General features: G+C 39.8%; 1 protein-coding gene across 13 annotated transcripts in view; it reads right to left on the minus strand.

The window, feature by feature from the left end:
• The window catches only part of QKI (QKI, KH domain containing RNA binding), a 301,310-nt gene that overhangs the window by 100,656 nt on the left and 174,367 nt on the right, over positions 1-26,287 (minus strand). For 8 of the 13 annotated variants that reach the window (XR_010922103.1, XM_067560788.1, XM_067560794.1 and 5 more), the window contains exon 4: positions 12,904-12,954. The exons of the other annotated variants lie outside the window; for them this stretch is intronic. Coding sequence is in view for 7 of the 8 variants with exons in the window: in XM_067560788.1 (XP_067416889.1) it covers positions 12,904-12,954 (51 nt within the window). In the remaining variant the exon portion in view is untranslated. The remainder of the gene's footprint in view (positions 1-12,903; positions 12,955-26,287) is intronic. 13 annotated transcript variants of the gene reach the window in all.

Raw genomic sequence — 26,287 nt, forward strand, 5'->3', positions numbered from 1 at the left:
CGCTATGATCACAATCCAATGTGGGAAAAAACTGGAAACATTTAGAAAACCTTATAGCTAGCCATTAATCCAAGCTTGTCTCTCCTGGTTCTTACCCTTTTCTCTAATTCTAAAATAGACTTTCACGACTACTGAGACTTATCCAGATTAAAGTAATTGTTAGCGAAACTACTGACATCAGACTCCTTTCCCCATTTCTGATGCATGCTGTAAAGACAACTTTAGATACTGACATTCCAATAAAGGACTAAATCATGTACTCTGAGACCAATGACATATGACAGGGACACATTATCAAAAATGAGAAAATGGTGTAACCATGAAGAAATGAAGGTTTTCTTACACAACTGAGGTCTTCAAGATGACCTCTGGACACTCACACTACTGGAATGCACCAACTGTGCAGCTTGAGCCTGTGAGCCTTTCAATAGCACTACCCATTGGAACATTCTTGCATCCCTCTGCTCCTCCCTTCATAACTCCAAACATATGGAAGAGTGAGGTTAAACAGGGGATATGGAGCACCAACTGCATCAGTGCCTGCCACCACCTCATTGGGTCCAAAATTGAAATTAGGATGCTAGGAAGAAAAAAAGGTGGGTGGGGAGTGTGACTATGCTGGGGTTCATGTTGAAGAACTCCAGTTACAGGTGAGTAAACTTCATTTCTTCTTTGAGTAGCCTCTGCAGAATACCACACTTGGGAATTTGGCAAGCAGTACTGCTCTCTGGAAATCAAGGCCTAGTGAAATAGAGATCACAATACTGCTTCGCCAAAATTGTGCATCCTATGTAGATGACAAATCCAAGAAATAATGTTTTGTGAAAGTATGAATAGAATTCCAAGTGGCAGCTCTACAGATTTCTAATATGGCAATATGTCTAAAGGACGACATGGAAGTGGCCTGTATTATAAGTGGGGCTGGCAGCACTACCTATTAAGGTTGCTTGATGCTTCCCATTATGAAATCCTGTTTTCAGCCACTTACAACTTTGCTACACATTAACCATTTAGTCTGAAATTGTTCATGTCAGGTGTCCGCCCCCGAATGATTTTTTTGGAAGGAAAATTCAGCCAACAGGTTTCAGCTATTTCTGAAAATGAGACAAGAAAAATGTATTGTTTTGCCATTGTTAAAAAAATTCTGGTGGCCTTTTCTTTGAGAAGCTCTCACTCTCCTATCTTTTGGACCATGATATGGAAATTTGTCAGAGGATAACCTTTTGTCATTCCCATGAAAATCCACCCAAATGTGGCCATGTTATAAGCCTTCCAAAAAAATCACTATTCACACATGTCCAGTAGAGACTAATAGCTAACCACAGAGCAACTAAGCAGTACTGCAGGGTGAAGCTGGACTCTTCCTGCAATTGCTGCTCTCGGCCAGAGTGCAGCTAGGCACCGGAATGGAGAGCAGGGAGCCTGTCTTTCCTGTGTTCTCAATGACCTCTCTGCTAGCACCCAACTAGTGTGCAGGAGGAAGCTAACTTGAATTGAGAGAGGACCAAAGCTGGACCGGGAGGAAGGAAAGGAAAAGAAAAGACTGAGATAAGAAGCCTGGTGAGACTGGGACGCTGGGAAAAGGGGGAAACTGGGACTAGCTGGACAAGGACACTGGGAGCTGGAAAAGGAAATGTAAGGCTACTGGCAACCAAATACAAAGAGGGGGAATACTGAAATGGGACAAGGAGCTGGGGGAGGGGAGACTGGGACTGGCTGGACAAAGACACAGACTACGAACTGGCGTGGAGGGAATAGGAATGTGGAGGCAAATCTCTGACAAAGATCTGGGATGCTGGAGGAGAGCTGAGACTGGTTGGCCAAGGAGACTGGGGAAAAGAAGTTGGGGTGAGGCGCAATGAGAATGGGTGGGCAAGGACACTGGGAATGGATTTGGAGAGGGGGAGACTAGGACTGGATAAACAAGGAGACTGGAATCAGAAGCTTGAGGAGTAGAGATTGGGAGTGGCTAACTGCAGTTAATGGGAATAGGACTCAGGTCAGGGTCAAATTGGGGGGAAACAAGCAGAAGAGCCTGCCCATATAACACATTCCTCTTCTGAGCCTAGAAGGGAATCCAAGTTTCCTGAATTTCCCCATTCTTCTGCTGTCACAGGAAAAGGGAGATTATGACCTTGTATCTGGCTGTATTAAAACACATTTGGTTGAATGGACTCAGCTTACTTAGTGATTCTGATCGCTCTGTAAGACTGTTCTGTCCTCATTATTATACCATGCCGCCAATCTTTGTGATGTCTGCAAATGCTATCAGTAATGATTTTTATATCTACTGTCAGATCATTGATAAAAAATCTGCTAAATAAGACCTGACTTAATACCAGTCTCTGTGTAACCCCCATTAGAAATTCGCCACTGATAACTGCTTCTTCAGATCTGTCAGCTAGCTAGCTCTGTTCCTCATCCATTTAACGTGCTCTATTGATATCGTATAGTATTATTTTTAATAAGAATGTCACATGATACTAACTCAATCACCTAAATATAGTACATCCTTGCAGTTATCTTCATCAAGCAAGCCTGCAATCTCAAAGAATGAATTCAGGTTCCTTTGACACAGCTCATTTGGCATAAAAATATGTTGACTTGCATTAGTTACATTCCCATCCATTAATTCTTTATTAATTGACTCCCACATCAGCTTTTCCATTATTTTTCACTGGATTGCCTGGGCCTATTACCACCCAAGGTCATCTCACTTGCCCTTTTTGAACACTGGCACAACATTACACACACTTCCAGTCTCCTGGAATTTCTCTTGATATTCCAAGACTTCTTAAAAGTTAGCAGCAGCAGTCACAGATCTCAATGAACTCTTTTAGATCGATTGGGTTTAAGTCACCAGGACTGCCAATTTAAAAATGTTTATCCCTAGTTGATGTACAACATCCTCCTAACAGTTACTAATGGACTGGAAAGAAGTTCATTATCCTCATGAGATACACTTACACCATCCTGCTTCCTTCCAAATCCACAACAGAAATACCTGTTCTGCTTTTCTGTATCAACAACTATTTTACCATTTCTATCTGGTAATGAGCCTATACCATTGTTAATACTTCTTTGCTAATTTACTTAAACTCCTCCTTATTAATGCCGGCCATAGATTTTTCCCTGATGTCTTCAGCTTTCCTTATCAATTTTCTATACTTCACAACTTCTAATGTATATACATTGCTATCCTACTGCCCCTTTTGTTCTATTTGTCTCTCTCTCCCTCCCTTTCATACACACTTTTAGTTAGCTGAAATTGTCCTCTTTTTTGATTGCAGAATAGTGGCTTTTTGGCTAGCCAACGAATTCTTAAGGAACTCAATTTCCATTTCCATTTTTCTCTCTACGTTTTTCTTCTAAATCAATTTTGCTCCCAAAGACCTGAACTGTAGCTCCAAATGAGCTCCCAGCTTTGGGACCTCCACAGGCAATAGCAGGGATAGAAGTGGTTGGCACATCCCTCCCTCCCACCTTCTAGCCTTGCCCAATGTTTGAAATCATCAGAAGAGAAAAAGGATGCAAAAATGCTCCAATGGATATAGCTGTTAGAAGGTTCCAGTGGTTCAGGCTGCACTGTCAGCACATCCCAAGAGTTGGAATATGCTGGGGCCCCTCAAACTCTTGCTTGAGTATATAACCTTCGCAAAACCACACTGCAAGAAAAGATACTGGAATTTTAGCAGGGAAAGGGATTTTATTATTCCTAAAGAAATAGACTGAACTCTATTCTGGAGGAGGACGACAACTATTGTTCAATTATCTACAGAAACTTTCATTCTCTGTGGTTTCTCTGGGAATATAATTCCTAGTTTCAACACTCAGGTCTGTTTCAGGACCCTCCATCTCTGACAAGCCTACTTCCACATCTTGATTATGCAGAAGCAAAGAAAACCTCAGGTTCATGGTGGGCAAAGCTCACTACAAGATACTGTTTGGGCCAGCCACAACTACGAAAGGTGTCCATCACATGACTGAACATCAGTGGCACACACCAATACCATCAGGGTCTGTAGGGTTATCCACAGCTAGATGACTGGCTCATACAAATTCCAACTCACAGCAGGGTAGTTTATACCCCGTAACCAATAGATGGTTCCATTTTCATACTTCTCAGTCCAAACACGAAAAGGAAAAAACTGTCAACCCTGCTTCTGACTCAAATTTAGGTATTCAAAGGCGGTGTTTTAGATTCCACAAGGTCTCTAGTTTGCCTGCTTCAAGGATCTCATCCAGGCAGTGGTTCTTGCCAGATTAAGGCGGCCACGTGAAGTTTTATTTTTGAAAGTCTGAGGCCTAAAGGTTGCTTGCATCGTTGTATCTCTCGCTGCAAAGCTGTGGATGAAGTCCTTGAAAGAATTGTTAAGACTGGCATACATGTTTAAAGTCCAGGCATGATAGTGTATTCTCAGCATGCCAAAGATTCTTATGATGAACTTTACCACATAATGTCTCAAAAGGATTGTCCTTTCAGACAGCTCTCAGCTGGTAATAGACACAGAAGCCTCCAATCTGAGGTATGGAACACATCTAAGAGCTTTGACTATTCATGACATTTGGAATCCTGATGAATTGAGACTTCATGTAAATCAGGCTGGTAATCAAAAGCTTTTCTTCTGCATAGGGGACAACCAGACGAAACTCTCAGACAGCATCATGCCATCTATCTAACAGATGAGGAGAGCTCGTTCACTGCTGTTGTATCAGGAAGCAATTGATCTGTGGGAATGATTCATCTGGAGCCATGTGACCCCAACAGCTATATACCTAGAAAGAGCAAAGAACACCCTAGGAAATGATCTGTCTGAAATGTGTAGATCACCACAAGTTGTCACTCAGGCAGTTAGTGGTTAGTCTGATATTTGCCAGGTGAGGTTAAGGTAGGCAGATTGGCTGGCAACAAATATCTGAGGTTCTGCATGACAGCAAAAATGTTCTACAGTGCAGAAAAACTTTTTTCCTCCCCTTTGGGTAAAAAGGACACCTTTATGACATTCTTCCCACTTCTTTTCATCTCCAAGGTTTCTGAGGAAGACTCAACAGAACATAGGGTGATCTTGGTAATGCCAGCCTGAGTATGGCAGTCCTGGTTCTCAGAGCTGTTAGCTCTGTCAAAAGATTATCCCTTCACTCCTCCCTTGAATCAGGATATCTGTTCCAGCAGAGGTCACGTTAGTTCATTCAGCCCAAGTTTCTTCAGATGGCAGTATGGCTGCTGGGCCTTCCAAGGCTAAATGGCTTGCATATGTTAGAGTTGGCAAAGGAAGTCCTGTTCAAATCCCGGAAGCCTTATACTAGTATTATGTTGCCAAATGGAACCAGTTTAAAAAGGTCTGCTCAAGGCAGAGACTAACTTGATTTCCTACCTGATTCCAACTATTCTGGTCTTTCTCCAGTCCAATATCATCAAACCTATCCATTGCAATTGCAAAGATTTATTCAGCTGCTATTTCATCTATTGTGTCCCTGTTAAATGGAAGTCAGTGCCAGACCAACCTCTGATGAAACAGCCTTTAAAGTGGCATATAAACCTGAATGTCAGAGCTCAAGGTACTATTTAGACACAAATAAGGTCTTTAAAAAAATATCCAAACCACCTGTTTGTGGAATTTGGAGAATAATCTGTTCTTCCCTCGACTGATCCCAGAGATCCTACTCAATAGCTTTCCCAAGAGGAAGCAGAGTGAAACTGAGCAAATTGTCACCCCACAGGGTGTCTGAGAAGCAGCAGCAAAACTGACAATGCTCTGGTCATTTTCTTCTCTGCTACTTGGAAAAGGTCTAAGCAGCTGCAGACAAACTGAAATTGTCTGTTTGCGTACTTTGGAAGACAATAGCCATTCATTCATACTTGGTTCAGATGTAGAAAGTTAACTTTGCAGCCGCAAGAGCTAGAAAAAGTTTTTTTAAACAAAAGCTTAAATCCTGCAGAACTTCATGACACAGCTAGGAAAGCTCCATAAATGAAATCAAGTGCCTACTCCACTAAAATAAATGGCAAGCCATGGGCAATTAACATACTGAATTGGCAACACCACTCTGAACATGCACCCGACTCTGCTTCTCTTAATTCATTAGATGTCTAATGTATCCCAATGAAGACTAAGATTACCGTTTAGAATATCAAGTAGTAATTAAATTTTAAAAGCCCCCAAAAATGTAGAATGGAGTAGTTTAAAATTATTTTAAATTGAAAAGTTGAACAGTTCGGATCTACAACTGAATGTACAGGTCAATAAATCTGTTACAAGAAAATACAATTGTGTGAACTTCTAATTTAACATACCTGTTTTAAAGCTTTGTGTAGGTCATGTGTCACATATTTATTATGAACCCTAGAGACTTTCCTAAGGTTGCAAGTAAAGTGCTTCCTATAAATTCTTAGTCTGCTTTACCACTATGTAGTACAGCTGAATTTTAACATCTAGTCTTCGCAAATTACATACTTTCTAAAGACCCATTGCTAAGACATCATTTGTGTTTAGCAGTCCTTTTTCCTCATTAATTTAAGTGTACTATTAGTAATGGCACTAGAAGCATATAACATCACCCTCTTCATTATACTATCTAAGCATCTTCCAGTAGTGCATTAAGCAATATGACTAACATCTGTCACATGTGAGCCATTCTCATTATCGTATCTTCACAGGAAGGGAAAAGTGTCTGTAATGTAGTGTTATATATATATATATATTTTTAATGCATACAAAATGCTATATATTTATGGTACAGAAAGCAAGGTCAAAGATGCACATGTAGGACTTGGGAGTGGAAGGTTGAGAGGATTCTTGATGATTCTTTGTTCCTGCAAGAGTTCATTCCACAGTCTCAGAATGGCCTTGTGAAAGCTCCATCTCTTCCACTGAAAAGCTTTACACCCTTGTGATAGAAAGTTCTATTGTGCCTGCTGAACAGAGTTACCAACCATGGTCCTCATCTGAGAGCTTTATGTGATCTTTTAGGTATTCTGGACTCTGGCCATTAAACACCTTGAAGATAAGGCCTAGTCCTTGAAGTTGACTCTATATTCAATGGGAAGTCAGTGTAAAAAAAACAGAAGAGAGGTGTGATGTGCTCATGGAAACCTGTGCTGCTGCTAGATGGAGTATCCTAAGGACTTATGGCTCCATGACCAGGTATATTGCAGACCTCCAGCCAGGAGGTGAGGTCATCATCCACCAGGGCAGAACTGAGAGTCTTCTTCCCATCTGGAAATGGTAGAAAACATTATTTGCTGACACTACTGCATGTAATGTGAAATCCAGGAGCACTGCCAAGCTATGGACTGAACTGACCAAGTGGGGATATAAACCTTCAAGCAAAGGAGACTATACCACAGCCACAAACTCTCAAAGTGTGCTGCTTGTCTGACAACCAAAATAACCTCCATCTTGCTCACCTTCAACCAGCTGTCTTTCATTCATGAGCTGATCACATCCAAGGACTGGGCACTCTTCATGTAGCTTTGTGCTGACTGTTTTGGGCCTATACCTAGATAATGGTCCTAAGCAGTAAAGTAGCAGATGTTTGATGACCAATTTCCTATGTCTATTTCCTGTTTTCTTGGATGATGAACTGCAATCAGCAAAGAAGTGGGTTGTGTGGAGGGATGCTTCAAAGAGCAAATGCAAAGATTCATTCAAAGAGCAAAGATTGTCTGGGTTCATCAAATGCCATGGAAAGGAGAGTTCTTAGCTTTCTTAATTTCATTGAAGACCGTCAGAGCTTAATGTATCTGACATACTGTACTCCACCTTCCTTCACATTTAATTCATTGGTTTGTCTTTTTTCACTAAGATTCTAGGACAATTAACTAGCAATCTTACTTAACCATCCTGAGCTCTATATTTCAGTGGTTACACCAATGTTTAAATTCCTCGGGTTTTTTAAAACTCTGCCCACTAAAAAAAGACACTTTCAGTTCAAGAAAAAAATTGTAATGCTTTAAGTTCTTAACAAGTTTACAAAACTGCCACAATTAAAAAACAAGTAGAAGAACATTTGTAAAAAATAATATGGAGACCAGAACAACAAAATGTCATGGGAAAGTAGCAGGAGACTTACCGCACTAATGTAAAATGAGGTGTTGGTTGTGATTCATACATAAAACTGAGTTCCATTTTCAAATTAAAGCAAAAATTCAATGTCTGTTTTGCATGAAAAATACAGTGCATCTTCCTGAAACTTAATGCATTTATTCCAAGTACACAATTAATTTTTTAAGAATTTAGTCTATGAATTAAAAACTGGGTCCTTTTCGAAATTTGGCATTTGTCTTTTTTCTTTGTCCTGACTGATCTTATAAATGGAACACCACAGACACTTCATGCAATTAAAATTGAAATCTTGTGCACAGGTTATGTTTGAAGCTATTAAGTTGTAATTAAACTACATTACTAATGAATGTTCTATCTAACTTACTATGATTATGTAGGAATAAACACACGCAGGTCAACAGCTAGGTAACTCTTAAGTTGGCCTACTGTGACAGAGGTAACTCATCCAACTATCAGTTCCTGTACAGTTAATTTGCATTCAGCAATTCTATTTGTTGTAATGATTCACAGGTATGAGGGACGCTGAACGCATGTCAAGAGTTTGCATAAGTAGCTTAACTGGCCCAACTATCACTGCTCTTCAAAGAGATAGTGATCAAAGAGATAGTGTGGCTGTGCGCTAGTTTAGGGCATCAGTGTTTAAAAGGCTCCTGGCAGCAGTGCCATTGACTCACAGCAGGAGTGCTTAAAGCACAGACAATGGAACTCAAGAGCTGGGCTCTCTCTGCCTCATTTCACATAGCAATGGTCTCAGTAATTCAGCCCCCCTAAACCAGTAAATGGCAAATTAAGGGCTGGCAGCACTAATACTCTTCAGCTGCTTTGCTCTACTCTCATGCGGCAAAGCAACTGTAAGCCCATCTTAACTGGCGGTGCTCTCTGACTGCTTTCACTGTTTTGGTGTAACTCAATGCTACATATCTATACATTATTAGAACTATTGCATGGTATTGCAACTCTTTGGGCTCTTTGTTCAGTGTTTGCAAGTGAATTTTAAAATAATAACTAAAAAAAATCAAAGGAAATACCCAGAGGAAAAACTATGTTAAAATGGAGTTAAGGTTGAGAGTACACTTAAGTTAGGACTCCCAAACAACGCTGGAATGATGTCATGGGGGGGAAAAAACAAGTATGAAAAAAATTAAATGCATCTTTAATCTAATCTGGAACTAAAAACACTAAACTGCATGGATCTTAAACATACAATTATTGCATGCTAATCATTACTACAAGGCAGACTTAAGGTTGTCTACGTGCCTAAACCGTGCATTTCTTAATATGTTTGAAATTTTAAAGTATAAAATTGAACCCTGAATTTCCAGGTAATGACCACATCCCTGTGATTTTTATACCTTTAAGATAATGATACATACTCTCAACCCTTAACTCCATTTTAATAGTCTTTTGTCTGGGGAATATATTTCTGTCATTCCTTGCTAGCTAGAAGTTTAGGGCCCAATCCTGCACTATTTAAGTTAATGGGAGTTTTGTCATTGACTTTAATGGGAGCAGGATTGGATCCTCAATTATTATAGTAGTCAAACTAACACTGAAATGGAGTACTGTAGGATGTTAAAATCATTTTACATCTTTAGACTGAATTCAGTCTAATTCTCCAATGCTTGAAATACCATATTAACATCCTAATAGATTTTCTCTTTGCCACTAAATTTATAGCCAAGCTATGATTGCATTTCTCTTTGCCAGTGTAATATTTAAAAAAAGATATAGAAGATTATAGTCTTTCCCATGAATAAGGGTTGGGTTTTAAATCCATTATATTTTAAATTTAAATGGTTATTCTTTACAGTTCCCAGACAACTCTGAAACAACACTACAGTATAAAAATAAATAATGTGAAATCCCTTTTGAACATTTTGTTTATTTTCAAGTCACTGAGTATTAGGGTTAGAAATTACTAGTATTTATGTTTAGGTCCCAGAGTAAAGAAATACTGCAGCTTTGGGTACTGCCAATAAAGGGATCTTATCAAGCTTCATACAACCCTCATGTATTATATGAATTTAAGTCAATAATCAACAGGGGGAAATTCAATTTAAGAATTGCTTTTAAGTCAAGCGAACATTAACATGGGTCTATCAAGGAAAATTCTGTCTAAACATGCTTCCTGCAACATCAATTGTAGCTCTACAGCTGTTGCTTATGGAAACATGATAATTATTCTTCCAAAGCTACCAAGATAAAATGGCACACTTAGCCTTTGAGCTAGTTAATATAAATAGGTGATGGGGGAGGAGGGCATATAAAAGATCAAAGATATAAAATTCTCTGAATTTAATTTTGTTGAGCGTTAATTAAAAAAAATATCAACCTCATACTCCTGAATAGCCACTCTGGCATTAAATTACATTCACCATAACACCAGCGAGTAAAAGGTATTTCATCACAACTCCAGTACATGTTCTCTGCATCTGGAAAACCAAGTCCAGAACAGGTAAATTAAATGAGTCTTAAAAAGTTGAGCTTTTCAGTCTATTAAGCACAACAATGTGCTGCCACATGAGAAACAACTTGGGTCCCAGATGAGGTACTTCCTCTTTCTGTCATATCTTCAGTTGACTCTCTCTGACATCTGAAGGAGCAGCATTAATACTGGAGGGAATCATGAACCAACTCTATTTGCTAAAAGGAATTTTGCCAGAGCATGCAGTCATAGCAGGGATGGCAAAACTAAATGGGAGAGAGGAACAAATCAGAAGGGATTCCTAGGACAAAAACATTAAGAAAATATATTTCTAAATAACTAATGTGTTCTTGTACTCCTTTATCGGCATAGATTTACAGGAACATTTTCACTGGTTCTGCTCTTTCAGAATCTTGTAAAGCTCCCTGGTTTTGTAAAAAACGTCCACTGAAAGCGATTCAGGACTCTATTCTATCTGGCTATAGATGATGTAAGTCAAAATTTCACAATGAGGTTACGACACTTAAATGTTGGTGGACAAAGCACAGTATGAGCAAAGGTTGTGAGCTGGGGAGAAAAGTACTGAGTATGCCCTCATTTATATTCTATGTATGCTTAATTCTTTTAATAAAATAGAAAAAAAATGAGATTAATGTAACAAAATATGAAACTGCTTTCTGTGAACCATATTGTGCTTGGCCTCTACATAAGTAGTTAGGGGGCAGTGAGCTCACCATAAACCTTTGTTACTCCATGGTGCAGCCTGCATTAGGCCCAAGCACAACTGCATTCCCCTGCACTCAGTGAAGCCAATGGAGAGCTTCCTTTCTGCTGTGATGGGGGTATTAAGCTGAATGCCACAAATCAGCGCAGAAGCGCTACTGGCATGCAGGGGGAATTTTGAGACAGTTTCCCCAAGGAGATATGATAGCACAGCCTAAATGGCACAACTGAGCTTTATATTATAGAGACAGAAAAAAGTGACCTATTACCCAGCATAAACATTTCTTCCATTCACAAAGCAGTCAAAAAACATCAAGATGAGTGCTAAAAAGCTTAGTTTGCCACTGTTCATTAGTATTTTCTACATGTTGCACAGTATTTTTACAGACAAAGATTAATACTTACTTTAAACATTAGCCATTTTATTTTAATCTTTACATTGTACCAATATGACCTGAGATTTCAAACTCTGTCGGTCAAAAATAGAAGCAATCACTGAAATAGGAACTAAAGCCAAAATAAAGGTTCTCAGTTTTCACTATTTTCTCCATCTTTAGTCTAGCATGCTAATAATTCAAGAAACTAAAAACTAAGATGTAATACTCCACCTCTTTGCGCTACAGAGGTCAATCAACGTCCATCTAAGTTTATGGTTAAGAAATTCTCATTGGAAAATGAAAAGTCTCATTTATACATGTACATCTTTGAACAAAAAATAAAACAGTGCACACACTAATTCGCTGCTGGTGGACACAAGGCCTTTATTTCAACTGATATAAAATCTCAAAAGGATTAATTTATTATACATGGAAACAGACTACAGGAATCACATTAATAAAACTGTAATAACCAAAGAGACATGCACAAATTGAACCATATAAATCAATGGAACTAATTGAAGCAGTACAGTAGCATCTACTCTATTTTGTCTAAGATTACTCCATGGCAGCAGCCAAAGGCTCAGCGTTTAGACTCTTGAGTTAAAGAGTTGCTTCCCAAAACTCCTCTGAGGGTGGCAAAAAGAGGGCTCAAGAGCTCCCTCTTTTTCAGGACCCGAGAATGCCTGCAGGAGATACTCAACCCAAGACACAGGAAAGTCACCCTCCAGAGGGATTAACCATTGCTTGGGGACAGGAGGATTTGTTGAGTTTCTCTATACAGTGATGCTGGAGTTGCTGCCGCAATCATGAGAGGAAGGTTGGAGCATGAAGGGGAATGACAAGTCTTCTTACAGAGATGTATATTTTCGACTAACAAATCAAATCAACTAAGAAGCAGAAACTTGAGATAGATGCTCTAGCAGCTGGAAGTATGGAGCATAAATAACTGATTTTAGGAGCAAATCACCCTGATCAAAATATAAATCAATAAATGGAAATATTTAAGACTGGTCCCCACAAGGAAAAGCTAGAATTGTTTTTTTTTTTTGTTTTTTTTTTTAAAGGCTTATATTGGCGATAACATCCAATGGGTTAAAAAGATAATTCTCCACAACATTTCACTAGTTGAATTGCTCATACGGACCCAGACAGTAACCAAGAAAAGCTTACATAAATCTAAAGATATATTCTTAATACTGAGTGTACAAAGCGTACACAATGTTTGAGATTTTTAAACTAGTACCTCTTCAAGTTATAGCTACCCCCCAAAATTATCGAGATTTTGACAAAAAAGTAAAAAATTACTTGCCTCTACCTCCAAAACTGCTGGTTCAAGGTTGCCTCTGCTCTTAAAGGAGACCTGCAAAGGAAAAAAAACATTGGGCTTGTGCCCTACTTTGCTTCTTTAGGGTGTTTAAAAGAGGCGTGAAGGTTTGATTAAGGTGATTTTTTCTGCTTATTTACACTCAAGATTCGTGTCCTGTATAGTCAGGAAGACACTATGATGAACGGAGAACTAATTACAAGACAACATCACAAGAATCAAGAGGGAAAGTTAAGCAACTAAAAGGTAAAGACATTTATACTGTTTAAATTTTGTTTTGGTTTTCTTAACATATTTCACTTGAATGACTAATTAACAATTGGGAGAAAGCTTGTTGTGTTAAAGTTTCAATGCCCATGCCTGCAACTGTTTAACTGAGTTGTGAGCTAACATACATCTTCCTAAACATGCTGTAAATCCTTTGGGGGAGACCAGAGAGAAAGTTTCTGATATTTGTAAGGTATAAAGCAAGCAGAAAATAAATATTTAAAATTACTTTCAGGCCCTCTTTATACATAAAGCAATAAGAAAGAGTACAAGCCCAATTTTAAAATATCCTTTGCAGGTTACCTTCAATCAAAACATGATAACAAGGGAGACAAAGGAAGCAACACAACATGGTTGACTAAAGGCAACCAAACTGGGTATCTCACTGTTCGTTCATCTGCCTTTAAAAAAAAAAAAGAGAAGTTGGTATTTATATATATTTGTCCTGTACTGGCGGTAACTAAGAAAAAAGCCTCTTGATCGGTTTCCCTAAAATATAGCAAAAAAAATTCACTTCTGGTCTAAGAGCAAGCTGCCAATTTTCGGATTAAAAGGGAATTTCAAGCCAAAGTTAGAATGATAATGGTAAAAGTAGGGGTTGTAAAAGAACAGCTGCATTTCTGGTGCCTCAATAATCCATTAAAAACACTGACCAGATTCCCTTGTATAAGAAGTATGATGTAATTTATAATGTATAACTCCTAAAGCAACAGTGTTCTTCAAACAGATGCTGCTAAAATGTGTCTCAGAAGATCTGACTCTTAGTAGCAAAAAAATTAAGTGGCTGTCTTAACTGCACACTATAAATTTTACTTATCCTGAAAAAAAGTTTATTACAACATGACAGAGTGAAAGAGTACAAAAATGCCTTAGAAAAATGCTTTAAGAAAAGCTCTTTGTATCGCTTCTATCCACCCTGAAGTATATAATCTACACTCATATTAATAAAGACGGAGAGTAAAGACATGAAATGTAATTACTCCTAGGTAAATCATAGAATCATACAATCATTGGACTCAAAGGGACCTCGTATGGTCTTCTAATCCACTCCCTTGCACTCAAGGCAGGACCAAGCATTATATCCAGGCAACCCCTGACAGGTGTCTGCCCAATCTGCTCTTAAATATCTGCAATGACAGAAATTCCACAATCTTCCTATGCAATTTATTCAAGTGCTCAACTACCCTGACAGGAAGTTTTTCCTAATGTCCAACCTAAACTGTCCTTGCTGCAATTTAAGCCCATTGCCTCTTGTCCCATCCTCAGAGGTTAACAAGAACAATTTTTCTCCCTCCTCCTTGTAACAACCTTTTATGTACTTGTGTGTCGTCGTCCCCCCGTGCCAAGTCTTCTCTTCTCCAGACTAAACAAACTGATTTTTTTTCAATCTTCCCTCATAGGTCATGTTTTATAGACCTTTAATCATTTTTGTTGCTCTTCTCTGGACTTTCTCCAATTTGTCCACATCTTTCCTGAAATGTGGCACCTAGAACTGGACACTCCAGTTGAGGCCTAATCAGCACCAAGTAGACTGGAAGAATTACTTCTCGTTTCTTGCTTACAACACTCCTGCTAATAAATCCCAGAATTATGTTTGGTTTTTTTGCAACAGTTTTAGTTATACTGCTGACTCATATTTAGCTTGTGATCGACTATGACCCCCAGACTACTTAGTACAGTACTCCTTCCTAGGTAGTCATTTCCCACTTTGTATGTAACTGATTGTTCCTCCATAAGTGGAGTACTTTGCATTTGTCCTTATTAAATTTCAGCCTGTTTATTTCAGACCTTTTCTCTAGTTTGTCCAGATCATTTTGAATTTTAATCCTACCCTCGAAAGCACTTGGTATACCTTCCAGCTTGGTACAGTCAAGCAGTTTCTTATGAAATAGAAAAGTAGTACAATGAGCAGGGAGACTGAAAAGAGAATTTTAAAGGAAACAAAACACTGATTTTCTGTTATTCCATTTCTACTTCATTGTAACTAACTTCCACAATATGAGGAAATAAAATCAAACTAAGAAATTGAGTATTTAAGTCAGAATACTTTAATTTCTAGTTAAATTCCGAAAAGTGCAATGTTCTAAGCTAATATATACCCATTTTGCCTCAAAAAGCTAGGATTGAAAAACAATTGTGAAAATTATACTTTTTCCCCCCTCTCTTTGGGGAAATGGTACATTGATCCTGCAAGAGTTCTAGAACAGAGAGGCTTGCTTTTTCTGGTTTACCCAGTGCTAATATTATGATGTCTGAGAATCTCTCAAGTATTCAAAAATAGAAAAAAATCCCTTTTGTCCTTCCCAGCCTGTGGGAGAATTAACTTGATTAGTTTACAGTGTTTGGGGGGAAAGGGGGAAGATTATTATTACTTTGTTTGAGAGAGTGGTTAAGTGCTATTGTGTGTCTGAGTGAAAAAAGTATTGTGGCAAATCTAAGCCAAAGAAAAGAGCTTTGCATTTAAATCTGAAAGTGATGATATCTAAGGGTCATTTTAGTTACAGCTGTACTACCAAATATAGAAACATATTCATATCACTATTTCATCTAGAAGCAGTAGGCCAAGAAGCTAAAGCAAGGGTCTGATGAATTTTAACCTGTCAAAAATACTGCATAAAACCAGTATAAAAAGAGGAAACAATTTTTTAGAAAATCCTGTGCACGTCACCTTTACAAACGACACTCAATTTTAAAAAAATCATTTCTGTCTTAGAACATTTTAACTACCATCATTACCATTAACACTTAAGTTTCTTTTAACTGAAATAGATTAGAGGAAAAAACCCTCTTTCTGTTCCAGTTTATTTACTTTGCGTTTTTGACATCACTTACTGTATAATCAGTTTCCTCTGTTTGTCCAAGTATTTCACAACACAGGGGGAGAGTAACATTTTAAAAGTATGAAAAAGTGATTGTGAGCCCCCAAAATTAGCAAAGCGACTCAGAGGCAAGTGTAGAACCTGAATCTAAATTTAACTCTGAGATTGACTGATTCCAAAGTTAGCAGTGTTTTTAAGACAAAAATTTGGTAGTTACACAACTGTATAAATTAAGCACCTTAAAAGTGGTTGTGAATACCTTTATATTCTCCAAATCTGAAGAGATCAGGAAATTACTTGTCTTTCATAACCTATGTTCTTATTTATATGAACACATCATCATAATACCTGTATGCCTCTCATACTTAATTTAGCCAGATGACACCCCACTGTAACAGGAAAGTGTTATCCCATTTTACACGTAGGAAACAGAGGCAGAAAGACTGAACATAAGGCATTGACACAGGAATTCCATGACATAGTTGGGAACTCAACCAACATATCCTGAACTTCAGTTCACTGTCTTAACAGAACATCTTTCCTACTATTAACAAGTAATTTATTTAAAAATATATATATATATATATATTTAATGAAAAACATCTTTGAAAGTCAGGGACTCCAGAAGAGATTTGTTTTCTGCTACTAAGTAATCTACAACAAGACATATGACCACTAGACCATACAGTGCAAGTTCTTTCTCTAGAAACCATCCAGTCTCTTAAGAGGAGACATCATTAGTAAGAAATACTCTTAAAACTGTTAATCCTACAGAGTATCAAAATCACAGAATACAGCATTAACTGTATTTATTATATCTCAGCTCTGTGAGAAAACTGTCAGTCAAAAAAATTCCCTAGAGATGTATTCAAGCTACCTAACAATGATGCTGATAAGTAAATGAACAGTATAAAAAGCTTCCTGACACCACTTTGCTGCTCTCACCATGTCTTACATTTAGAGCTGGTATAAAATTTAAAGTGAAAAAAACTAACAGAATCCCTATGCCACCTGCTCATATGAAATATTTGAAACTCAAACAGGCCGAATTTTATAAAGCTTTCCCATTAAATCATCAGTGCTTCTTAACATCTAACAACTCACAGTATTATAAATTATTTTGCATAAGAAAGTAACTACAGCTTTTGTGCTAATCCATTTAAGTATCTGATATAGGTAATATCTGTGCTTAGTTACTGGAACATTCATTAGCCATTATACTTCATTGGGTACAACTAAATGCTCTATATAATATTCAGGAAAATGCCTTCAGAGTAAGCTAAATTCTCTGTAAAGTGTACATACTGTAGGAATATTTCTAACTTGTACTTTTTTAAAGATAGGAGTTAAAATATATCCCATATTTATGTTCCTACTCATGCATATGATCAAATCTGGAACAAACAGTAGCAAAATATGAACCACTGAATTACCTTAGCAGATGATGAACACCAGCCTCATACATCTATATTGTTTTGATCAAATTTTAAAAAGGATTTAAGTGAATAAATATTCCTCAACTCTAGTGGGGGAAGGAACATAAATCTACTTCAGTCACTATGAACAGAGAAGAATCGGGCATATAGTTTGTCTTCTCCAAATATAAAAGTTATAACAGATCCAATAATGAGAAATAAATCATCCAGATATGTCCCGGGACACACTAAGTACTCAAATACTAAAATCTTGTCTTCTGGAAGAAAAAGACACCCCAGTGAACAAGAATATTTAAATAAAAATGTTTTAAGAAATAGGATTTTCTCAATCAAATAAACATACACTGTACAACTTGAGAGGAGAGGGCAGGAGGAATAAATGAATTGAGTCACTGGAGCATAACAATTCTCTCTTTTTAATAACATATCGCTGATAAACCTAAGCAGGATTATTGTCATGACACAAAAAGTGTCTACAGTAATACACATTTGTTTCATAAATAATAGAAAACTACAGTATATCTGTAAATCTGCTGGATGGGAAATGATGAAAGCCTGGCTACTGTTGCTGGCATTAGTCTGCCTAAATGAACCTTGAAGGTGAACAGGACCTTTAAGTGTCAATGTTGCTAAAAAATCACCATGAAAAATGCAGTTAGTCATTGTACTTTTGGATACAGTTTGATGGAAGATAGGCCGGATGAAGGAGACTGTGTGTAAACCTATTTGCTGGATTAACTAAGTGTTTGTTTCCCTTCCAGACAGCCTGTTTTATATCCAGATTTTTTAGAGCATCTCTGAAATGGGGACGAGGGTATGAGAAATATATTAGCAGAGTAATTAATCATAATGGTACTGTAAACATCATTTTTGAAAAAGATTTCTGATGCACAACTTTTTGCAACTATGCACTGTGGATCAACCACCAGTGTGAGAAACTCATTTATACTGCAAACTGAAAAAATAAAGCTGGGAGATATAAAATTTGAGCTACTGACTTATATTTTAAAATGCAGGAGTCCCTATAAGATGACCTGCAAAGGAAAATAACTGTTGGAATCCTATTTTGCCTCTCTGATGCTTAAAGAAAGTATAACTGTGCCCTCCCCACCACAAGAGCGATTTTCTGCTTAAATTTACATTAGAAATATGAAGCCTCGTCTTTTGCTTAGTTTTACATTATGAAGTCCTATCGGAAGTCTCTATAAACTAGAAGACAGAAAAACACCATTAGGACAATATCACAAGAGATTAGATACTGAAGAACGAGCAGTAATTTTTAGACTGTTAAAAATGTTGTTTATTTTAGTTAAACAGCTATTTAACACAAGCCCCTAACAAAAACTCTAGGGAAAAGCTGTATTTTATAGTTTCAAAACACCATGTCTCTGACTGACAGATGAGAAAAGTTTCCACTCCAATTCTCTAAGCCTCTGAGTATGCCAACAAATAACACGGATAATAAAATTTTATAATCCTGATATTCAAGGAAAACCAAGAATACTTTAAAGTATTCTATACAAACATACACAGTTTGTTTTTGCCAATCATTTTTCATAATATTGATTTCTAAGAGCTGAACAGAAATGTCTCTACACTCTATATATTCATGAAGAGCCAAAAATAGATAAATTAAGTCGGAAGCAGCATGTATGAAGACAAGGTAAAGATATGATAACTGTAAAACTTGGCTCTTAAATATTGCTTTTCATTTGAAGATCTCAAAATGCTTTACAAAAAATCAGCATTTTTTGTGGGAGATTAGCTAAGACATTAAAGGACAGGGTAACATCTTAATTTAAAAGTTATATTTCCTCCTAAGACTCTTTGCAAGTAACATAGATCTTGACACTAAGATGACAATACTTATATATATATATATAGAGAGAGAGAGAGATCAAAGGTCAAGAATGTATTGCAAAACTTAGATTCCAACAACTTGAGGGGTGGTGAGAAATGTTTAGTTTGATGTGAATGGAAAGTGCATGAAGCGAATTTGGCTTTACTAGTACAGAATGTCTGCTCATTCATTCATTCATTCAATAAATAAAAAAAACACACACAGTAGGTAAGTGCAGTAGACAGGGACACTGGAAACCTAGATTATACTCCTGGCTATGTCACTGGTTTTGCGGATGACCATAGGCAGGTCACTTCACACCTTTGTGTTTGTTTCCCCATCTGTAAAATGGGGATGATAATACCTCCTATGTAAAGTGCTTTGAAAGCAGAGCTAGGTATTATACGCACGCGGAAACGGACATGCGCACACACTCTTCCCCTCCCCCAATCAAAGACAGGCACCTACTGCTACTCTTCTTCGATTTTACTTCTAGAGTATGTATCTTGTTCAAAGATATGTTTATCACATCTCTCCAGTTTGCCTTGAGAGAAATGATTTTTATCTTCATTCATGGTAGTTTAGGATTTTATTTCCTGTTGGCTGGTATTTTGATCATGCCTTCCTTCCCTTTTTAATTAAAAAGCTATGAAGAGAGTCTGACATCTGTCACGAGACAAGAGCCTGCTCCTCTCCGAATTGCTAAAGTAAAACCATGGTTAGACTACCTAGTTGAAGAGACATTTTGAAACCCCAAGTCTTAAAAAAGCTAAAAAATGTAATGTTCTTTGTGCAATGATTTCATCCTGTACTCTACTCAGGGAAAATTCCCATTGATTTCAGGGCAGAGGTCAGAAGTTACTGAAACATGAACTCCAGGATGCATCATATTCTGGGTATGAAACTCTTTCACCAACTAAGCGGTGCTTAGTCCACAGAGATGCGATCTCTCTCATCTGCGATCATTGAAACTTCCTGAGGTTTCATGTAGACATATTAACACATGAATGTAGCCCAACATTTTCAGCCTGATCTTCTTAGTAACCTTTGCTTTTACTTTGGCATTCCAGTCTATTTTTATGAAATAATGGGCACCTGAATGATGAAAAAAGGCTTTTATTTCAGCCTACATACAGGATTCCAATATACTCCAATCATGCACACAACAGGGATTTTATAAATGTACTTGAAACCCTGGTAAAGCAAACTAGAGCCCTGCATGGATACAAAATTTTGATCCACATCCATCCACAATCCATGGATGTAAAGCAGATATTTGTGGATTTGTAGGGCTCTACAAGTAACTTTAAAAGGGGTTTAGCAGGTTATGTCCAGTGCACAGTGCAAAGGGAGGTCAGTTACTGTAACTGATGGTTCTTTGAGAGTGTGGTTCCTATCTGGATTCCACGTGTGAGTGCGCATGCACGCACCATAAGCCACAGCTGGAACTGTGTAAAATAGTCTCCAACTTGCGTGTGCATTGTGGTTCACCACACATCTGAGGTCTTACAAGACCATGCGGGTCGATGCTCCTTCAGTTCCCTCTTACCAATAGACACACAGCCTGCAGCAGAGGAGACGGGGGGTGGGACTAAATCCAGATAGAGCCCACACCTCTTGAAGAACCATCAGTTACAGTAAGTAACCTCCCTTTCTTCTTTGAGTGCTGGTCCCTATGTGGATTCCACATCTGGGTAGCGTAGCAAGCAGTATTCAGTATGGAGGTGGGTGCAAGGACTCAGCAGATGTCAGCGTTTGGAGGACTGCATGACCTACTGCTGTGTCTGTTGCTCCTGAATTGGCTATGGCGTAATGAGCTGTGACTGTGTGGATAGAGGACCACGTTGTTGCTTTACAAACATCCTGCCATGGGATATCTGCAAGGAGGGTAGACATGGTGGCTTCTGCTCTAGTTGAGTGAGCTGTGATGCCTGGTGGTGGATCAACTTTGGCGATAGCATAGCATTCAGTGATGCAGCATGAAATCCACTCAGAGAGGAATTGAGAGGAGAGGGCATGGCCTCAAGTGTGTTCTGCTATTGTAAGAAAAAGTCTGGGCAAAGTTCAAAAGGTATGGGTGTGGTGGAGATAAAAGAGGGAGTGCAATATGCGCTCTCTGGTGGAAGAGTGTGGTTTCAAGTAAAAGGCTGGGAGGTGGATTACTTGGTTGAGATGGAAGGGAGAAGCCACTTTCAGGAGAAACTTAACCTTGTGGAATACTATAAAGGGTGGGTCCATCATCATGGATGCTAATTCATTGACTCTATAGGTGGGCATGATGGCCACTAAGATGATCACTTTCATAGAGAGGTAGGCGAGTGAACAAACGACCAGTGGCTTTGAAGAGCAGTTTAGTGAGGGTGGAAAGGACGAGGCTGAAGTTCCAAGTAGGAGCAGGTTTCCTTATCTGAGGGAAGGTGTTAAGGTGACTGCGGAGGAATCAAGCTGTAGTTGGATGGCCAAAGACAGAAAAGCAGTCTACCGGTGGGAGGAAGGAAGCAGCTGATTGCTGTCAGGTGGACCCTAATGGAGGAGTGGGCCAGACCCGAGCAGCAAAGGTACAGTAAATCTAGGATAGTTGGTATAGACACACCATCAACTAGGTGATGGCTATTGGCTGCCCATTTCATAAATCAACATAATTTGGCCTGATAACAGATTCCTGTGGTGGGGCGTCAGCTGTGGGGAAAGTGTTCCGCACTGGCGTGGAATACACAATGTCTATTCGCGAGCCCCATCTATATAACAGCCCATGAGATGCAGAGGGTGCGGTTTGGGGTGGTGGATTTAGCCCTGCTGTTGCAGGAGAAGATCTGGAAGAAGGGGAAGATGGACTTGAGGATGGGCAGAGACGTGAAAGAGCTCTGCAAACCAATATTGGCGGGGACAGAAGAGCGCTATGAGCATAAGGACTGCACAGTCGTGTCTCACCTTGTGGAGAACTTAAAGGAGTAGTGGGATGGGTGGAAAAGTGTAACAAAGCCCCAGTGTCCATGGAACAAGAAAAGCATCTCCTTGTGAGTCCTGCCCAAGGGCACCCCTGGAGTAGAAGAGAAGCCTGCGGTTGGCTGTTGCAAATAGATCACATCAGCATGTCCGACTGATGGAAGATGGAATGAAGAGTGAGGTCATGGCTCTCCCACTCGTGACTGCGGTGAAGGAGCAGCTAGGGTGTTGTCCATGCCTAGTGTGGATTGCATGTTACGTGACATGTCATAGGCACCAATCAGTTCGCTTCCCTGCACAGGTTTGGGGATCTGGCTCCGTTTGTTTATGTATATAACTACCGTCGTAGTGTCCAAGAAAAGCTCACATGTGTGGAGCGGACGAGAGGAAGAAACACTTGACAGACACAGTGGACCGCTCACAGCTCCAAGATGTTAATGCACATCTTTGCTTCTCTGGGGGTCCAATAGGCCCTGAGCAGATTGGCCACGGATGTGAGCACATCAGCTGAAGAGTGACGTGTCTGTGGTAAGGGTGGTTTCTGGCACAGGAGGCTGAAAGAGCATACCCACCATAATCTTGGATGGGTCACGCCAGCATGCCACAGGAGTGACAAGCGTGGGTGAGAGGGTGATTAGTTTGTTTAGGTGGTCCCTCAGTGGGTCGTACACCAGGCATACCCACAGTTGCAGGCATCTCATATGTAGGCATGCAGTTGGGGTAACGGCGGTGCATGCTGTCACGTGTCCCAGCAGTGAAAAGCAATATTGGATACGTGGGGGCGGTGCTGTAGGCATGTGATGATGGCTTTGAGAGTGGCAAATCAGTCTTTCAGCAGAAAGACTCAGGCCACACAGGAGTTCAGGTAAGCCCCTACAAACGTGAGCTCTTTGGTATGGACAAGAATGGTAGAGATGCCCAGACTGTTGAGGAGTTCTCATAGGTATGGGAATCGAGAATGATTCAGGAGTCGCATGTGAGCAGCAACCACTGGAAAGACCTTTGTGAAAACACAGGGTGCAGTGGCTATGCCGAAGGGAAGGACCCGGAATTAGTAATGGGTGTGTCCCACCGTGAATCAGAGGAATTTGCGGTGGGCAGAGTGAATGTCCACATGAAAATAAGCATCCTTCATATTGAGAGCCGCAAACCAGGTCCCAAGGGGAAGAGAGGGTAGGATTTGTTGGAGAGTGACCATACAGAAACAGAATTTGTGGATATATTTGTTCAAAGTCCATAGATCCAGGATGGGGCTCGGATCTCCTTCTTTCTTTAGCATAAGGAAATGAAGGGAGTAGAACTCATGGTCCTGATAGTGGTGTGGGACCTTTTCTATGGCTCCTTTATGAGAAATGCATTGTTTCCTTCTTTAAGAGGTCCACTTGGGACAGATCCATAGATCTGTGTCAGTGGAGATGGCGGTGGGGAAAGTGTGGAATTCTATACGATGTCCCCCACATATGATGTCTAGTACCTATCAATTGGTGATAATCTTGCTCTAATTGTGGGCAAATAGAGGAAAACAGCCTCCCAATGTTGTCGGGGAGACCAGGGAAGGTGGGAGGTGAGATTCGCTGTTCGCTGCTTAGGAGTCAAAAGGGCTGTCTTGAGTGGCATTGGTGGAAGTGGTAGAGTTGGAGGCGACCAAAAATCTGGGCCTCTGGGAGCACTGGTGGTGGCGAGGTTGTTCCTGTTGGCGTGGGGTGTATGGTTGGTTGGAGGGTCAAGCAGGATATCAGGATCAGAAAGCGAGTCTGTTTTGGTATCAGGCAGGGGCCGGTGTGTAGAGAGATCCAATGACCAGAGTGTGGCTCTGAAGTCCTTTAGTTAATGCGGGCTCTCATCTATCTTGTCACTGAATAGTTTATTGTTCTCAAATGGCAGGTCTTCCAAGGTCATTTGTACCTTCTTGGGAAAAGCCGGATGTCTGAAGCCAGGAGTCTCTCCAAAGCACCACTCCCAAGGCAAGGGAGCATGCTGTTGTATCTGAGGCATATACCGCCGCTTGGAGATAGACCTTGGCCAATAATTTGCCCTCCTCTAGGAGGACTTTGAATTCATCTTGTCTGTCTTCAGGTAAGGAGGCTTGGAATTCCACTAACAGTGTATGATTTGAAGTTATACTTCACCAGTATGTCCTGATAACTGGCAATCTGGAATTGTAGGCCTGCCAAGGAGTAGACACCTTGCACCCTCTTAGGCTGAGTTTCTTAGCTATGCAGTCCAGTGGGGGGTTCTGGTATGTTACTGCCTCACCCTTTGAATAGCCTCTTGTATTACAAGAGAGTTAGGTGGTGGGTGCAAGAAGAGGAAGTCCGTGTCCTTAGCCGGCGCAAAGTAAGATGTCTCTGACCTTCTGGGTGCATGCCAGATCACCTGAGCTGGCTGTAAGATTGCACTGTGAATTGGCAGCACCACTTGTGAAGGGCCTGTTGGCTGAAGGATATCCAGGAATTCATCTGTGTTTCCTGTGCACATGATGGGTTTTGGTCAGTGCCTTTGGTACCATTGGTGCTGTTCTGGTGGAGTAACAGATGAGTGGTCTGATAGGTCCATCGATGCCATCTCTTGGTGCGGACGCATAGCCTGCTCCATGAGATGTTTTCTTAGTTTGAGTTCCCGTGCCTCACAAGTCCGAGTTGGGAAGGAGCAGCAAATAGAGCAGCGGGCTATGAGATATGTTTCTCCAAGACAGTTAAGGCAATGCTGATGGGCACCGCTTACCAAAAATGATCGCGGGCATGTAACAGTTCCATTTGTTTGGGCATAATCCCCCGGAACAGATTGGACGCCCAAGGTAAAATGCTGATTGAGTATTAATTAGTTAACTCTACTAAACACTATGTAAACAATCAACTCAGTACTATTAAAAACATATATATATATATATATATATATTGGTGCTATGCAGCAGGAAAGGTGAAGGGGAGCGTTCTGACTGACCGTGCGGCGGTAACAAGGAACTGAAGGCGCGTCAACCTGCGTGGTCTCATAACACCTTGGACACACCATATGATGAACACACAACCGCCTGGTCAAACTCGGGGCTTGCAACCCCCACATAATCATGTTGCAACCCCCAGTTTGACAATCAGTGAACTACAACAAATGTAGTGGTCTTCCTTTTTATGTAAATGAAGTTGGAATCTGAAATAAAAATAAAAAAGAGTCCTGTAGCACTTTAAAGACTAACAAATTTAATTTCTGCAGGCATAAGCTTTCATGGGCTGTAACCCACTTTGTCAGATGTAAGGAACAGAAATCACATAGGAGGTATATATATACGTATCCAAGGGTAAGGAACAACAATGGGGAAGGTAGATATGAGCAAAGTCCATTCAGTTAAAGTAGTTGAGGCCTATTCACAACCATTGATTAGGAGGCGAGAATGTGTGAACAGTGACAATTACTTCTTGCAATGAGAGAACCATTCCAAGTCCTTATTTAGACCCAGTTTGATTGTGTCAAGTTTGCAGATGATTTCTAGCTCTGCAGTTTCTCTTTGAAGTCTGTTTTTGAAGGTATTTTTTGTAGAAGTATGTAACTGTCTTGAAAGTTGCCAGTGTCCTGGGAGATTGAAGTGTTCTCCGACTGGTTTATGGATGTTACCATTTTTTATGTCTGTGTCCATTTATTCTTTTGCGTAGTGACAGTCCGGGTTGGCCAATGTACATGGCAGAGGGGCATTGCTGGCACATGATGGATATATCACATTAGTAGATGTGCAGGTGAATGAGCTCCTTATGGTGTGGCTGATGTGGTTAGGACCAGTGATGGTGTCACTAGTCGATGTTTAGGCAGAGCTGGCAACAGGGTTTGTTGCAGGGGTAGGTTCCTGGGTAAGTATTCTTGTATGGTTGCTGGTGAGTATTTGCTTCAGGTTGGGGGGCTGTCTGTAAGCAAGGATAGGTCTGCCTCCCACGGCTTGAGTGAGTGAGGGATCGTCTGCTAGTATAGGTTGTAGATCCTTAATGATGTGTTGGAGAGATTTTAGTTGGGGCCTGTAGGTGATGGCCAGTGATGTTCTGTTGTTTTCTTTGTTGGGTTTGTCCTGTAGCAGG

The sequence above is a fragment of the Emydura macquarii genome, unplaced genomic scaffold, assembly GCF_026122565.2.
Source record: "Emydura macquarii macquarii isolate MOO-44397 ecotype Brisbane River unplaced genomic scaffold, CSIRO-AGI_Emac_v2 contig_2308, whole genome shotgun sequence".
NCBI lineage: Eukaryota > Metazoa > Chordata > Testudines > Chelidae > Emydura > Emydura macquarii.